The sequence below is a fragment of the Microtus oregoni genome, unplaced genomic scaffold, assembly GCF_018167655.1.
Source record: "Microtus oregoni isolate MIOR12 unplaced genomic scaffold, Mior012 000048F_ref0000485, whole genome shotgun sequence".
In the NCBI taxonomy this organism is placed as follows: Eukaryota; Metazoa; Chordata; class Mammalia; order Rodentia; family Cricetidae; genus Microtus; species Microtus oregoni.
The window spans coordinates 11,101,911-11,118,727 of NW_024543222.1; the positions used below are offsets into that span (position 1 = coordinate 11,101,911).

At 43.2% G+C, this 16,817-nt stretch overlaps 1 protein-coding gene across 2 annotated transcripts in view; it reads right to left on the minus strand.

Moving 5' to 3' along the window:
* Positions 1 to 16,817, minus strand: part of Cep112 (centrosomal protein 112) — a 396,051-nt gene that overhangs the window by 72,467 nt on the left and 306,767 nt on the right. For both annotated transcript variants that reach the window (XM_041635859.1, XM_041635858.1), the window contains exon 23: positions 15,936 to 16,085. In XM_041635859.1, coding sequence (XP_041491793.1) covers positions 15,936 to 16,085 — 150 coding nt within the window. The remainder of the gene's footprint in view (positions 1 to 15,935; positions 16,086 to 16,817) is intronic.

Here is a 16,817-nt window from a genome sequence, read left to right on the forward strand (position 1 = left end):
AGAAGTAACAGCTGAAGTCAGGGGAGACGAACTTACCATGGAAGCAAAGAGGAGACGTAAAGCCCAGAATGTCAACATGAGGACACACTTGGAGGAAGAGGAAAAGCATATAAATCAAGAGTGGAGTGAGCTGATAGATCAGGAATTTGCAAGCTACAGCCAGCATACCAAACCCAGCACTAAACCTGTTCTTGTAAATAAAGTTAACTGGAGCATAACCATAGCCAGGTAGGGATAGATTATCTATTACTGCTTCTTACCATTGGGAATTGCTGGTAGAAATCAATAGAGTAACATGACACCTATATCGAGGAGCAAGAGGTTAGTTGGTAGCTCTTAGGAGCTGCAGTGGGCTGTTATAGTTGGTCTGTCTGGACGCATCACCCTATAGCTCTTGTGACAACAAGGCTAAGTGGCACCATCATCATAGTGATGATGAAACTGGGAGTCAGATTCATCAAGAAAGTGGGGGACCTCACAGAACTGCTGCATCAATGTCCCTGGGTCTCCGAAAATAACGATGTGACAGCCTGTACTTATTCACGGTGTGCTATTGCAGGACTCCCAACAGCAGAGCCGCCGGCTTGCTCCAGCCAAGCCCGCTGCCTCCAGCATACCACTGATGTAAGGCTATTCCCTGGATGTTGCCACTGCAGGCGAGGAGGCTGATGTATAGGAAAACAAGACCAAAGCGTTCTTCTAGGAACAGATCTGGGGATGCAAGAGATAAAATGACGGGAACTAGGAAGAGGTAATATCCTAGTTAGGTCCTGTGTTACCCTGACCCAGGCCAGAGTCATCTGGGAAGAGAAACCTTAACTGAGAAAATGCCTCCATCAGACTGCCTGCAGGCACACTGTGGTACTTTTTAAATTAGCTATTGATGTGGGAAGGTTCATCTCACCATGGGTGGTGACACCCCCTTGGTAGGTGGCCCTGGATGGTCTAAAAAAAATCATTCATCTATCTATGAGCTCTGTGTCTTAAGACTTAGGTGTTGCCTCTTTTCTGAGGCCTCAGAGGGAGCAGCCCATGTGAACTGTGTTCCTCTCCTCCATGGCATTTTTGGAGCACGGTGATACTGAGTCAGCCCCTCACACAGATCCTGGGGTAGAAACCAGACTCTGCAGATTCTAGGGAGGAGATAGGGTGATTTTCCACAGGAGGAGACTGGGACAATACACAATCCTCAAATAGAAACAAAAGTGAACAGCAAAATGCATAAATATCTCTAAGAGAGAGCACAAGTAGAGATTATAAATGCCATCAGTATCAGGCAGATCTATTGGTAAACATGCTAACCATAACCTTTTGAGAAGAATCTGTGGCTTTCTAGACTTCAGGAATGCAGAACACAGGGCCCATGATTTAATTCACTCTTTTCTGTAAGTGTTTCAGGAACAAGAATTTACCATGTATGTTGCTGTGGAAGTATCAAGATTCTGCTGGACAAGTGAGTGCCTCTTCCCTGCAAACCAAGGCTCTAGTGACTAGTGATGTCACTGGAGTCTCAGGTCTAACTTACGGCAGTGAGCTGGGAAAGGTTTGTGGTAATATAACAGATATGGTAAAAGAACTCATCTTTCAAGAAGTATGTCTTTTGGTATTTTTAACATAATTTGTCTTTATGGGCTCACTTCCCCATGAACCTTTCCATCCCCAGAAGACCACTTTCAATGTAGATGTCACATGTGAGGAACCTTAGAAAATATATCTTGTCTCATTAGACAGAGTCTAAGAGAACAGCACCTTGTATGTATGCAGAACAGAATTTCATGCTCCTGGGAAGCCAAGCTCCTGACTGTTAGCATTATCTTCCGAGCTCACAGAAGTTCATTCCATTAGGAATTGTCCTGTAGGAAACTGTGAACATTACTACACCTCTGCACCACCACAGCTAAGTCCTTTCTTTGAAGCTCAAGTATTGAAAGTTCCTAACCAGGAGGCCAAATGTCCAAGCAGAGATTCCCTACCAAGGAGAAATGTAAAAAGTGTTGCTGCAGGCACAGAAAAGGGCTTTTAAAGCAGGACACTTCTCTCCTTTGGCCACTGGCTGGAGTTCACGAGGAGAGGTCAGATGCCAGTAGGCCATTTGGAAATTGATTGTGTTACCAGAAGGCTTCAGAGGGGAAAGGAATATTTCATAAGCTTGGGCAGTTCTCACTCCACTAAGAGCTTATATCAACCAATTTCCAAAGGATGAAATTACAAGTCTTTTTGAGGAGTTTTAGTTGCATTGAGACACAGAAAGAAATCTTGGCCTAGTCTCAAATGGCTTTCTTTGGGACCTGCTCGTTATTGAATTCTTGCCTTCCCTGTCTGCATGTCTTAAGAATAAAGAAGGAAGTGGCCTTTTCCATTGGCACAGGAGACCACTTCTTAAATATAACTCCAAAAGCACAGATACTGAGAGCAACAATTAACAAATGGGATCTCCTGAAACTGGGAAGCTTCTGTAAAGCAAAGGACATGGTCAACAAGACAAAACGACAGCCTACAGAAGGGGAAAAGATCTTCACCAACCCCACATCAAACAGAGGGCTGATCTTCAAAACATAAAAAGAACTCAAGAAATTGATCATCAAAAGGAGAAATAATTCAATAAAAAAAATGGGGTACAGACCTAAACAGAACTCTCAACAGAGGAATCTAAAATGGCTAAAAGACACTTACAGAAATGTTCAACATCCTTAGTCATCAGAGAAATACAAATCAAAACAACTTACACCTGTCAGTATGGCCAAGATCAAAAATACGGATGACAGCTTATGCTGGAGAGGATGTGGGGTAAACAGAATACTCCTGCATTGCTGGTGGGAGTGCAAATGGGTACAGCCACTTTGGAAATCAATATGGCAAGATGAGAACCTATGGATTCCTTCCAGGCTAATGTGGCTTGGTAGAACAAGGTCCGCCAAAAGGTCCCTGTGAACCCTAAAAGTACTTTGTCCAACAAACAGCAGGAAGCAGTTTGGAGAAAACTATGTCCAAATTCCAAAAATGATTGTTTATAAATGTTTGTTTTCATTTAAAGGGGGATATGATATAGACATGAATACTTTGCATTGGTATGGGTTTCTCAGAAAATTAGAAAACAACCTACCCAAAGACCCAGCAATACCACTTTTGGGTATATACCCAAAGGATGCTCAATCATACCACAAGGACATGTGCTCAGTTATATTCATAGCAGCATTATTTATAATATTCAGAACCTATAAACAACCTAAATGCCCCTCAACTGAAGAATGGATAAAGAAAATGTGGTACATTTACACAATGGAGTACTATTCAGTGCTAAAAAGAAAAAAAAATGCCATCTTAAAATTTGTGGGCAAATGGATGGATCTAGAAAATATCATATTGAGTGACCCAGAAAGGTAAACATCATATGTACTCATTCATACGTGGCTTTTAGACCTAAGGCAAGCAAACAAACAGACAAACAACAACAAAAACAAACAAACAACCCCCCCCCAAAAAAAACAGCCTACAATTCACAATCCCAGAGAACCTAGACAATAATGGGGACTCTAAGAGAGACTTACATGGATCTAATCTACATGGGAGTAGAAAAAGACAAGATCTCTTGAGTAAATTGGGAGCATTGGGATCATGGGAGAGGGTTGACAGGGAGGACGGAAGAAGGAAGGGGAGCAGAGAAAAATATATAGCTCAATAAAATCAATTAAAAATGACAGTGTTGCTAAAAAAAAATAGGGAAAAAAGTGGCATTTTCTTTGTTTTCCCCCTGAATTAGAATTAATAATGCTAAGAATAGAAGGGAGTTTTCCACCCCACCCAAGAAGACTTGCCTCCTCACTCAAGAGGGAGGCATTCACAGCATCATAACCTAAGTGCCATTTTCCTAGAAGATAAGCTCAGCAAGCTTGCGGCAGTTTGTTATGACCTTGCTTCAGACTGAGGGAAGGCAGTGACAACAGAAGAGCCAAGGGGAGGTGAGCGGCTCTCAAGTGCTCACCCTGCTCCCCTCCAGTTCTAGCCTGTGGTAAATTTTTACTTCATTTCAAAACTCACCGAGAAAGATTCTTTATTCAGTGGACAAAATCTTTCAAGTTGTATGGAAAATATTTTTGAGCCCTTTAAACACTGCTTTGTATATACTAAATCAGAGAGTAAGTTAGGCTTTGCTGAGCCAATGGATGAGGATGTGAGGGACGGTAATTACAAGAATAGGAGAAACAGATTCCTCGGAATCCATGGCTTGGTCTACTGTACTCTATAAGCCTGGACTGACTGTGTGGCTAATTTTATTACAGCATTGTCCAAAAAATAATGGCTTGTGGTTAATCAACAACTAGAAAATATATCGATCATTTCGCTTAATAGTTAAGAATGTAATAGGTGTTTGAAATTTTTGCAACTTTAATAATTATGAACTATATTAGAGATAGTTCAAAGGCAATGTAATAAACACAATTATTGCCAAAATATATAAATTTAAGCCTCACAGCCAAAATTATTGAATAATCCCTGTCATATTCTTTTTTTTTTTTTTTTTTTTTGGTTTTTCGAGACAGGGTTTCTCTGTGGTTTTGGAGCCTGTCCTGGAACTAGCTCTTGTAGACCAGGCTGGTCTCGAACTCACAGAGATCCGCCTGCCTCTGCCTCCCGAGTGCTGGGATTAAAGGCGTGCGCCACCACCGCCCGGCCCCCTGTCATATTCTTATATATACATGTGTGCAGCCATATTATACACATATATATTTCCTATCATATTCTTACATATACGTGTGTGAATATATACATATATAATTCCTATCCTATTCTTATGTCCATGTGTAAATATATACACACATATAATTTCTATCATATTCTTACATATATGTGTGTGACTATATATACATATATAATTCCTATCCTATTCTTATGTGTCCATGTGTGAATAAACATATATACACAAATATAATTCTGATCATATTCTTACATAGACATGTGTGTGATATACACACACATATATAAATCTTGTCATTTTCTTACATGTACACACATAACATGTGTTGTCATAAACTCTGTATTATGTCCACTCCTACTTGACAGAAGACCTAATAATAAGTTCTGATGTAGGTGGGTCTGTTTTGTGTCAATTTCATTGGTTAAATAAAGAAACTGCCTTAGCCCTTTGATAGGACAGAAAATTAGGTAGGTGGAGTAAACAGAACACAATGCTGGGAAGAAGGGAAGTGAGGCAGATGCTATGGAGCCAGCCACCAGGTCAGACATGCTGAATCTTTCCTGGTAAACCACCACTTCGTGGTGCTACACAGATTATTAGAAATGGGTTGATCAAGATATGAGAGTTAGCCAATAAGAGGCTAGGACTAATGGGCCAGGCAGTGTTTAAATGAATACAATTTATGTGTTGTTATTTCGGGTATAAAGCTAACCATGCAGGAGCTGGGCAGGACGAAAAGCAGGCCGGCCTGCATCTCCTTACTACAAAGTTCATCTTCTGAACCAATTCTGAGATGACCAAACTGCCTTTCCTGTAATAGACACTCGGTCTCTGGTTAACCTCGGGAACCTGAAAGACCTCCCTTTTACTGTTCAGTGTTCATTTCCTGACTGTCCTTGTTAGGGTTTCTACTGCTGTGATAAAGACCATGACAAACGGCAACTTTAGGAGGAAGGGGTTCATCTCGGCACACAACCTTCAGGCCACAGTCTGTCTTTGCAAGACATCAGAGCAGGAATTCAAGGGAGGGACCTGGAGACAGGAACTTGTTTACTAGTTTGCTCCCAATGGCTTACTCCCCAGTTCTGAAGATCGTGGCTTGGCATAGATGCTGAAATTCACCAGCCAATGAGGTGAGGAGAAACAGGATACCAGTCAGGATACCTCAAAGGGTTTGGTTTTAAAATCCCTCTTTATTCTTAAAAAGGAACCACTCCAGGGCCAGCAAGACTGCTCAGTAGGAAGAGGTGTCCTCCACCAGGCCTGATGAGTTCAGTCTCACCAACCCACACGGAGGAAGGTGAGAAAAGATGTCCTCTGATGTCAAACTGGAATGTGGAAGCTGAAACTGTCGTGTGTGAACCTTGTATGCAGCTACATTAAAATCCCTCAGTCTCTTTTGTGCACTGAATGGATCTTTTGCTCATGAAGGGCTGTGTAACATCAGGTACTGATGGTTTGAAGAACATGGTATAATGAGTCATAGAAGTCTTTCAACTAGAGATGCTTCATTCTCTTCCTGCCCTGTTCTTCCCACTTGCAATGTCACCGATCTCATCAGAAAACTTTAAGCATTGCCAAGCTGTCAAGCTCACAACAGTGATACCAGTTTTCCAAAATTCTAACTTATTGCTTGAAAGGGCAAATTTTATTATTAGCAACAATATAGTCAGTTGTTATCCTTGACATGTCAGGCTCACTTCATTTATTTTCAAGAAAGTGCCTGTCAGATACTAGAGTGTGAATAAACACAGGTTGTCAATCCTTGCAGAACAATAGAGTTCGGCCCACAGTCTTACAGAACTGCCTTTCCTTGAGACAACTGACTGGCTTCAATAGGTGGCAGATGGGTTTGATGTGCACTTCCTGTTATTATGAAGAGTATTGTCTCAGGACCTGAAATTTAATAAATAAGCATTTGGTTGCTTCCTCTTTCTTCCAACCTCATGTATGTGGAAGGAAGAAATCGCTACCAGGATGGTTGCCTGGGACCATCTCCCATTGCTGCTGCACACACAGTGAGGAAGCTGTGCTCATATGAAGGCAGTTGGAGCTCGGGGAATGAAAGTGGGGTGCGGGCAATCCCAGAAATGCAGTTGTAGGTGAGTGGGTCTCATTTAAGATTTCTTCTGTAGGAAATGGAAAGCTACTGACAGATTTTAAGCTACTAACAATATGCTATTATTTGTGTTCTAGAACTGTCGCTTATCCTCGTGTAAGGGGCAGAGCTATGGGCAGTAATTCTAGAAAGGAGGAATTGTATGAGGCGGGGTCAGAGAGAATGCAGCTCTGAATAAGGGTAGGAACAGTGACAGGGGATGAAGTGTGTGTCTAGAGACATTTAGGAGTTGTCCCAAGGACTGACTTATGAGAGATAAGATCAGAGAAGAAGACCTTCAAGAGGGCTTCCAAGACTCTCACCTGAGTAACTAGATAGACGATGGTGATTTGACTCCAATATCCGGTACAGAAGGAGGACAGCTTGGGCTTGGGAAAAGCAAGAGGAGACAATTTCGTTTCATGAGATGTCTGCTTGAAGCCGCCCAGGAACCATCTGAGTGGAAACATTTAAGGTGGCTAGGAATGTGGGCTGAAACAGGGTACGGCAGCACGCTACCTTAATCCCAGGGCTTAGAAGGCGGAGACAGAAGGCTACTTAAGATGACTCTGGTCAAATAAACTGACAAGAAGCAAACAAACAAGAAAACAGAGGTGATAGGCTCAGGGCAGAAAAACAAAATTGCTAACAAATAAATAGAGGCTGTAGGCTCAAGCAGAAAAAAATGGAAAATTCCTACGTGTGGAAGTCCCCATGAAGGGCTGAGACTGTTAGGGACAGCACAAACAAGAGGCCTACATATGGTGAGCATAAGGAAGAGAGAGGGAGACTAGAAATGGCTGCGTCAGTTGGAGGACCTGGGAGGGTGTTGCTATGGGAATATAAGTGCTTAGAGTCCAGTTTCTGTACATTAAAACCACAACACACAGATTCTGAGAATGGAAATGTAGTTTCTCTGCACCCGTGTTTCAGGCACAAATGAGCAGATGCAGCAGAGCTATTTCCAGCCGTTCTCTTATATCTCTAGGATCTACCATGAAGAGGACATCTCGGGCAGCTGCAAATCCGAAAAGATTGTACAGACATGTGGAGTGGGTCATATCCAATTGAAAGACTGAGTCAAATCACTAATGTGCACAAACCCTCCATCACTGACCCACAGACATGCTGCATGAAAACAAAAGTTTGGTATTAAAAAGCCCTGAATTCGGGAGTCTGTTATGCAGCTTCATTGTGGCAGCTGCTGGCCAATACAATTTATTTGTTAATGTTATAAAGAAATCAATCAGGATTTTAAAATCAGATCACTGATAGTTTCCTTCCAATACCAAAGAATGTGAGTAAAACCTAAATGCTGGGGCTTTAGCCCAGTGAATAGCATGAACCTAGAGTGGGAAGTCCAAGAGTTTAATCCCCAACACACAACAAAAAACACACAAACTCAAGGGGGAAAGATGGATGAGAGGGGACCAGGTGAGCCCAGCTGTATTTGAGGGAAACGACCTTTTCTTTATTTCATGGGTGTCAAGAGCTTGATTAAGTAAGAGCTCAAGGATACAGCCCCTTTGCTTGCTAATGTAAACCCTGAGAGATATTATTGAATTAAATCTCAAAGAAGAGAAGCCAGCTCAACAGAACTGCATGCTTGAGCCTGCTCCTGTTCTCTCTTCCCATTCCCTCAGACTACAGAACAAACAGAAAGCACCAGAGCTCAATTTTCTGTACCCAGAGGTCACTTGATGTGGGAGTGTCATATATCAATCTGTTGATTTCATTGGCTAAGTAATAAACAAACTGCTTGGGCTCATAGCTTAGAACATAGGTGGGTGGAGTAAACAGAACAGAATGCTGGGAGGAAGAGGAAGTGAGCTCAGAGACGCCATCCTCTCCTCTCCTGGGCAGACGCATGCGATGAAGCTCCGACCCAGGATGGATGTAGGCTAGAATCTTCCCGGTAAGACTGGTGCTCACAGATTATTAGAGATGGGTTGATCGGGATATGAGAATTAGCCTAGAAGAGGCTAGATAGAAATGGGCCAAGCAGTGTTTAAATGAATACAGTTTGTGTGTTGTTATTTTGGGGCATAAGCTAGCCAAGCAGGCGGCCGGGGTGCCGGGGATGCAGCCCCACTGCTCTTATTACTACAGTCACTGTTGTAGGGATAAGTCCCACCCCTTAGGGGGCGTGTTCGCCTCGGGCTAATGTCTGCCTATAAATTTGGCGAGCATGCTCCGAGCTCTCTCTTCTGCTTAGCTCAGTTGGTAGAGCATGGGACTCTTAATCCCAGGGCCGTGGGTTCGGGCCCCACGTTGGGCGCCATATGTAGTAATAAGAGCGGCGGGGCTGCGTCCCCGGCACCCGGCCGCCCCCATGGCTAGCTTATGCCCCAAAATAATTACACAGATACTGTATTCTTTTAAGCACTGCTTGGCCCTTTAGCTCTAGCACTTACAGGCTAATTCTCACATATTAATTTAGCCCATTTCTAATCATCTGTGTATGGCACCCCAAGGTGCGCTTAACAGGAAGATTCTAGCCTATGTCCATCCTGGGTCGGAGCTTCATCCCGGGAGCGGGGCAGGCGTCTCTCTCAGGCGTCTGCTCCTGAGCAGAGAGCTGTCGAGACTCTGACCTCACTTCCTCTTCCTTCCAGCGTTCTGATCTGTTTACTCCACCTACCTATCCTCTAACCAATAAAATGGGCCAAGGCAGTTCCTTTATTAGCCAATGACCTTCCTCCATCACACTGTGTTTTAAAAGTACCTGCAATCAAATCTAACACTTAGGGATGGATACCTGGTCAATAGCTGTATATACCCCTGTTCATCTATCAAACTAATACGAGAAAGTCTCCTTCAGCAATTCCTCATAAAAGTTGGTCATTTATATAGAGGAACACTGGGTCCTCCCAGATTTCCTCATAGCAACATTAAAGTCACATGAAACTGAGCGTGGGCACATGCCTTTAATTCCAGCACTCAGGAGGCAGAGACAGGTGGATCTCTGAGTTTGAGGCCAGCCTGAATTACAGAGAGAGTTCCAGGACATCTAGGGCTATTTAGAAAAACCCTGTCTCTAAAAACCAAAACCATGACCAACCAAACACTCCCTTCCCCAAATCCCTCAAACATTCCATGAGCGACAGGTACCCACTGGAAGAAAAGGTGAGCAAGAACACTGCCTATGTCACATCGAGAATACAAGGCTTCATCAGTAGATAGTTTAGTCAGGAAAAGCTCTGAGTAGAGAGAACCATTGAGAACCACCTGGGCAACTGAGCACCAAATCAAAATAAAGTTGTAGAGATGGAGATGCTGAGGAAAAGGCACAGTGTACGACTGCATCTGTACAACACGAGAATTAAGTCAATGGGTGCAGCTAACCATGATCGAACACCACTTGCCAAGGGAGCATGGGAAGGGTCAGGAGTAGGAAGGATAACTGTGCAGTTGCACTCACTTCCCAGCCCCAGATCAATCCACTCTGTTTCACAGTTCAATACTCCCTTCATTTTTCCTCCTGTCTTTCTAATTTGTGGAATAAAAGAAAAATGTTTTCCTAAACAAACAAAAGCATTTAAAATAGGATTCAGCCTATGATTCCAGTTGTATATCCCTCCCTTATGTGTAACAGGATATCTGAAATGATAACCGCATTGGTTCTGTGACAGTTATTTCTGGTTAGTGACATTTGGGATGACTTGAAATACTTTTATCTTTTAAAATAAATTCTAAAGGATGTCAAGAGAATATATTACCTTACATATTTACAGAGCTGCAGAACAGATTTAGTCTAAGAATAAATCAGGAAAGGTGAAACTTTATTGTGACATTAACAACATGGACGGATTGTGGGGACAGGAGCATTCTCAGTATTTTACAGTTGAGGAACGGCTGCTGCCTGAAAGGTGTCTGCACTGCCCTGACTTGTGATGGGTAGTGAAAGGAGACAGACAGACAGACATACTGAAGAGCTGGGGTTGGGTGGGCTGTGCACTTTGATGGAGGAGCATCAGCAGCCTAAAAACACAGAGTTTATGACCCAGCAGGTGGCTTGATTATACAGCTGGAAGAGGAGGCAGGTTAGCCAGTCTTGGTAGGGGGGCTCTGCCGGGGAACAGTCTTGGGCTGCAGTCAACTGGGAGGAGGAAGCAGTAGTTGCTGCTGTCTGTGCACACTGCTAACATCTGCACTGGGACCAGGGGAAGCCCTTGCCATTCCCAAGAGTCTGAGGCATTGGGGTCTGTGACATGGTGGTGCTCATGTTAACAACATACACTCATCGAAAGCTTCATTCACTTCCTATAGATGACTGTAGTAGATTTACCTTGATCATACAATCTCTGCCTTTCTCATTGGGAAATAGGGTTTTCTTTTTTTGACTTGATTCAGTACTGGTCTGGTGACCAGCAGAATGTGGCGGGAGTGTTTCTGCACTCTCCTAGTGTAGCCTCATGCAAAACGCAGGCTCTTCCTCCCATTTTTGAAGCCCCCTCTGCTACTCTTCATTAAGGAGGCTCTGTAGCCATCTTAGACACTCCAGGCTCAGTTAAGCTTTCTCCTAAGTGAAGCCCAATGATGCACTGGATGCAAAAGAGCCACTCAGCTCCCCCTGCCCAATTCTCCATTCCAAGAATTACAAACATACAATAAAGTTGCTGCTCTAAGCCATCAAGTCGAGGTGTATATGGGTGCTCATCTGATATCTCAGATAAACTTTCTTTTTAAAATATTTTAAATATATTTTATTTAAGAATATTATATTCATTTATTTATTTTTGGGAGGCATGTACTATGGTGCACAAGTAGAAGCAAGAGTGTGCACTTGGCATGAGTCTTCATGGTGTGGGTTCTGGGGATGGTAATCAGGTTGCTAGGCTTGGTGTGAGGGCCTTTATCCACTGACCCATCTCTTTGCCCCAGAGAAAATCCTTTCTACAAGTTTAGCTTTAAATGTAGAAATGAGATAAAGCAATAAATGATAAAGATTTTATTGCTCCTAAGTAGTGATGCTATAATTCAAATATATCAAGAAAATTCACAGGCTGGAGAGATGGCTCAGTGGTTAAGAGTCTTAGTTTCTCCAGAGGACCCAGGTTTGATCCCCAGCACCCACATGTACACACTCCTAGGGGATCTGTTGTCCTCTTCTGGCCTGTGTGGGTACCTACAGGCATGTGCTACATACAGACATGCATATGGAAACCACCCATACATGTAAAATAAAAATGACTTCATCACCAATCCACTTCTCAGAGACATCTACAAGTCGAACTCTGATATGTAATTGCATTCTTCTCTTGTATTTATTTTCCTAGCAAAGTATCTTGTGAACATCTTCAATGTGCATACACAGCTTTCTCTGACAGGGTTTCAGCTCACTTCCTATGGTGAGAGATGGGGAGGAGACAGAGAATGCTGGTGTCACAGGTACCTGGCACAGAACAGAACTCAATCTGTGGCCAAGCATTTCATGACTAAAGTAAAGTATGACACTTTAATCGTATTGGGTGAATTCTAGAATTGGGTGAAAGACTAAGCAGGCCTCCTGAGTAATTTTTAAACAGGGATGGGCATTGTTGATTTATCAGGCAACGTATTTTCCCATATTATTATGTGCACACGGGTGCCCTCAGTGGATTCTGTAGATGGTTTCTCCCTCACGTGTTCTCTGCAGCATGGCTTTAGCACCCAGAGAAACCCGTAGTTAGCTCAGAGGGCACAGGCACTGGGTTCACTAATGATCTCTAATGTCAGTCTTCAGTTTGAGAGATCGCAGCTCATCAATCGGAAAGCGGGGCGGGGGGGGGGGGGGGGGGTGAAGCAGGTTTCACAATAGCATCCTGGCTGTTTATACACCAGTGTTGACTATTTCTTTGGACAGATGTATTTGGTTCCAGAAAATTGAGCTTCATGGTGACTCTGCCTCTCTCTAATTGTCTACACATGCCCGTGTATCTGCATCTGGATGTGTAGACCCCTCAGCGGAATTAGAATGTAAACTCTTAGATTTGTTCTGTCATTCAGGCAGACGAAGGGTGGAGCAAGGATCTCCAATGGACATTTGGTTATTTCATTCATCTTCAGAGATGCCCTGTGAGGACACCTGACACGGAGAAAGGGAGGAGGCCTAACAAGGAATAGCTTAGTCCCTCAAGGGAGACAGACTGTGGCTTGCACCTTGCACACCAGTAGCCAGGCAGTCTGGGCTTGGACTGCTTGTCCATTCTCAGCTTTGTCTCCCCACCACTCTGTTCAGGAAATCCTTTTCTCAGAATGATTCCCTTAACTGCTGGGGAAATTGAGGCGGGGTGTAGGGTGGAGGCAAGTGAGAAGGAGGCAGAGAAGAAGGCTGGACAGCCGCAAGGGCTTTTGATGCTGGATGACTGGGAGTGAATTGGGGAAGCCCACTAGAGCTGCCACAGTTCTCACCACGGACCCAGCGCTTACCCTCATCTACCCAGAAAGCTCAGATGAGATAAACTGAAAGGAATTCTTCCAACCTGTGCGCCAAAATCCCATTCAGAAGCAGGGGCTTGTGATGAATAGCGAGACAGTGAGTCGGGAGAAACGCCTCCGGAAGTGAGGGCGAGGAAGAGCGCCACAATGCACCAGATTCCTACTGGTGCCACAGGTGCCTGCCTCCTCCCCGAGGGACAGGCGGGCTTCCTGAGAGCCAGAAGCACAGTTAGGGAGAGAAAACTCTCCAGGAAACGTCTATGACCAAGAGAGTTAAGTGCTGGGTGTGGAGCTGGGGTTGAGGTCAATGGAAAATTAAAGGGCCATTTCCCTTTCAAGAGAACGCAGGGCTATCTTTGGATGTACCTCTCCTTCTCTATTTTTAAAGACTTGACTAGTACATGACTAGATGAACTGGAGATAATTTGGGTTTCGTGTACAGATGTCAAGACATTTGCTAATTTAGTAGTTTCATGTGATTTATTTCCAAAAAGTTACAGATGATAAAAGATCATGTGGCAGACAAAAAATTTGTTAGGGCTAAGGATTGTGATAGAACATTAATTAAAATATTTGTTAGAGAACTCAGAACACTGTGCCGATTGAATGACTATCACTTATTATTCCTATGTGTGTATGTGTGTGGGGGGGTAGCTAGGGAAAAAAGCCAAGAAAATGAATGATAACAAATCAATTATTTTAGCAACTTCGATAGAAAAAAAAGCTACTCACTCTATGCATTAAGTAACAGAACCCAAACTAAATTTTATTTCAACTATTACTGCATTTCCATTTTTTAATTAATAAGCTCCCCCCCCCAACAGGATTTTGCTATAAAGTTCAGGCTGACCTTGAACTCATGATCCCTCTGCTTCAGCCAAGGGCTGAGACTACAGATATGTGGCAGTATACTTGGCTTTTTAGCTGTATTATGACTTTAATTTGTTACTATCAGGAAAAATCGGCTATATACTTTTTAAAAAATATTTATTTTTATGTGCATTGGTGTTTTGCCTGCGTGTATGTCTGTGTGAGGGTGTTGGATCCCTTGGAACTGGAGTTACTGATGGCTGTGAGCCACTATGTGGGTGCTGTAGGAGAGCAGTCAGTGCTCTTAACTGCGGAGCCATCATGCTAGCCCCAGTCCACACGGTTTATGCATGTGTTATGTACATACCAACTCTCATCACTTAAATTCTGTCTGTGATTTGGGGTGGGTCTGGAGTTATGATTTAAGGGCCTTTCCCTTTTATCATACAAATGGTTTAAAACTATAAGAATAAATATTTTAAAATAGGTAACTGTGCTAATTACAATTCTTTCAAGGTAATTTTAATCCTTTAAAAACAATGCCAGGGGTAACCTAACTCATGTCTTCCCCTGCTTACGCAATGGAATTCACTTTATTTGCAAATTGGAAATTACCGACCACTTGGTTATTTGGACATAAGTGGAAGAGATATCTACTTAAAACGAAACTTTTATGTAACTAAAACAGTTTAAACAAATTCCACAGCTCAGTTCATGCAACAGAAACAGTTAACAGGCCGGCAGCACCAACTGTAAGTGAAAAGGGGACATATGAAAAGTAAAAGGGCTTGAAAGAGAGTTTTAAGTGACCAGAATATGAAAAAGAGTTTTGTTGTTGTTTTTGTCTTATAACCTATGGAGGTAAAATTTCACAAATAGAAATAAATAGGCAAACATCATTAAGCAAACCCCAAGTCCTCACCTGTGAAGTGAGGAGGTTGGTTGTGCTGGTCTCAAAGGGTTTTATCTCTTAAAGCCTTTTATTTTATTCAATACCATCTAGGTGCATATATACATATATATATATATATATATATATATACACACGCACACATATATGTACATACATATATATATATATATATATATCACTTATTTTTCTTTGCTCTGTATGATTACTCTACATGCTTTAAGTATTGTTATAGCAAAGTCACTGAAAAATAACCTTTTGCTAGGCATTCTTTAAAATGATTTTGTTCTCTTTCAGCTTTATTTATAAAGGTTTCCTGGTGCTGCTCCTCACAGATGAAGCACAGCGTGGTGCAGACACTTACAATAGCATCTGCTACTATGAAGCCAAGGAAAGAGCTGCTTTGAAATCTAACTGCCTCTCACCTAGAGGATCAGGTTGAGGGAGTTTTCTGTTGCTATTAGGGTGTGAATGGTTCTCTGAAGCCATTTAGAAACAACCAAAGTTCTCAGCAGCAACAATCGACCCTGTACTATGTCAAAGCACATCAGATGGCTGGCATTCCGTGCCTGGAACAAACGCTATTGCTCATTATGTGAATACATAATGAAAGGATGTGGGCAAAGACCAGAATGTAAATTGGAAGCTGACTTCTGAATGTGCTAGGCAGCAGTCCTGGGCTGAAACACTCAGTCTAATTTCAAGAGACAATTCCAAAGTAGTTCTCAAGAGAAAGGACGAGGTATTTTTCAAATATTTGTTCAATATGAATGGGGAGGGGTTGCCAAAAATGACTCTTTATGCTGGCATGCGAGCTCTTGGAGGGAAGTCAGCCTGAGTCACTGGACACATCAAAGGCAGAGAGGCCAGTGAATGGAATTACTGAGGGCTGTGTGAGCAAGCCAGATACCTGCGTTCATCTGCCCACTGCTGCGACTTCAGCCTCCTTTTAATTACGTTAGAGCAGCTGGTACCACTGGTTACTGCAGTCTTTAGATTACCTTGATTGCTTGGTCATTATCTCTAATCAGCTGCTGCTTCTCATCTTCAAACTTTTGTACAACATCCTGGAGCCGCCTTTCTGCAGCGAGCTGCTGCCGACTGCTCTCCTCTTTCAGAGAGGAAATGGTTGTCTGAAGTTCTGCTATGATCTAAAATGAAAACAGCATGCTGTAACTTCAAATTCTCCAGCGAGAGGCATCTATTTTATATGTATTTATGCTTAACAAAAGAATGAATTTGGCAAAACTCTATTTCACAAACTGAACATTTTCAATTAACATATCACTCAGGATAATGCATGAAATTCCACGTAACAAAAGACTACAATAAAACTATGAATGGTGGACAACTGCTCAACCAAATATATTTGGAAGGCATTTCACTCTAACATTCCACAGTATTTACTCATCAGAAGAAAGAACATCTGTGAGCTCAAAAAATGAAAAGCGTCAGACTATTTTACTGAGAAATAAACTTCTTAAGAGTGAGCAAGGCTGGTCTGACTTTTGTGAGATTTGTACCACCACCACCAACCATACCCCTGCCAAACCCGCCACCACCCACCACCTACCCCCCCCCACCACCTACCACCAGAACCACCCCACCCCCCACTACCACCAGCCAGCACCACTACCACCACCACCGCCACCACCACTACCACCACCACCGCCACCACCACCGCCACCACCACTACCACCACCACCGCCACCACCACCGCCACCACCGCCACCACCACCAGCACCACCGCCACCACCGCCACCACCAGCCAGCACCACTACCACCACCAGCACCACCGCCACCACCAGCACCACCGCCACCACCACCGCCACCACCACCACCACCACCACCGCCACCATCACCACCACCGCCACCACCACCAC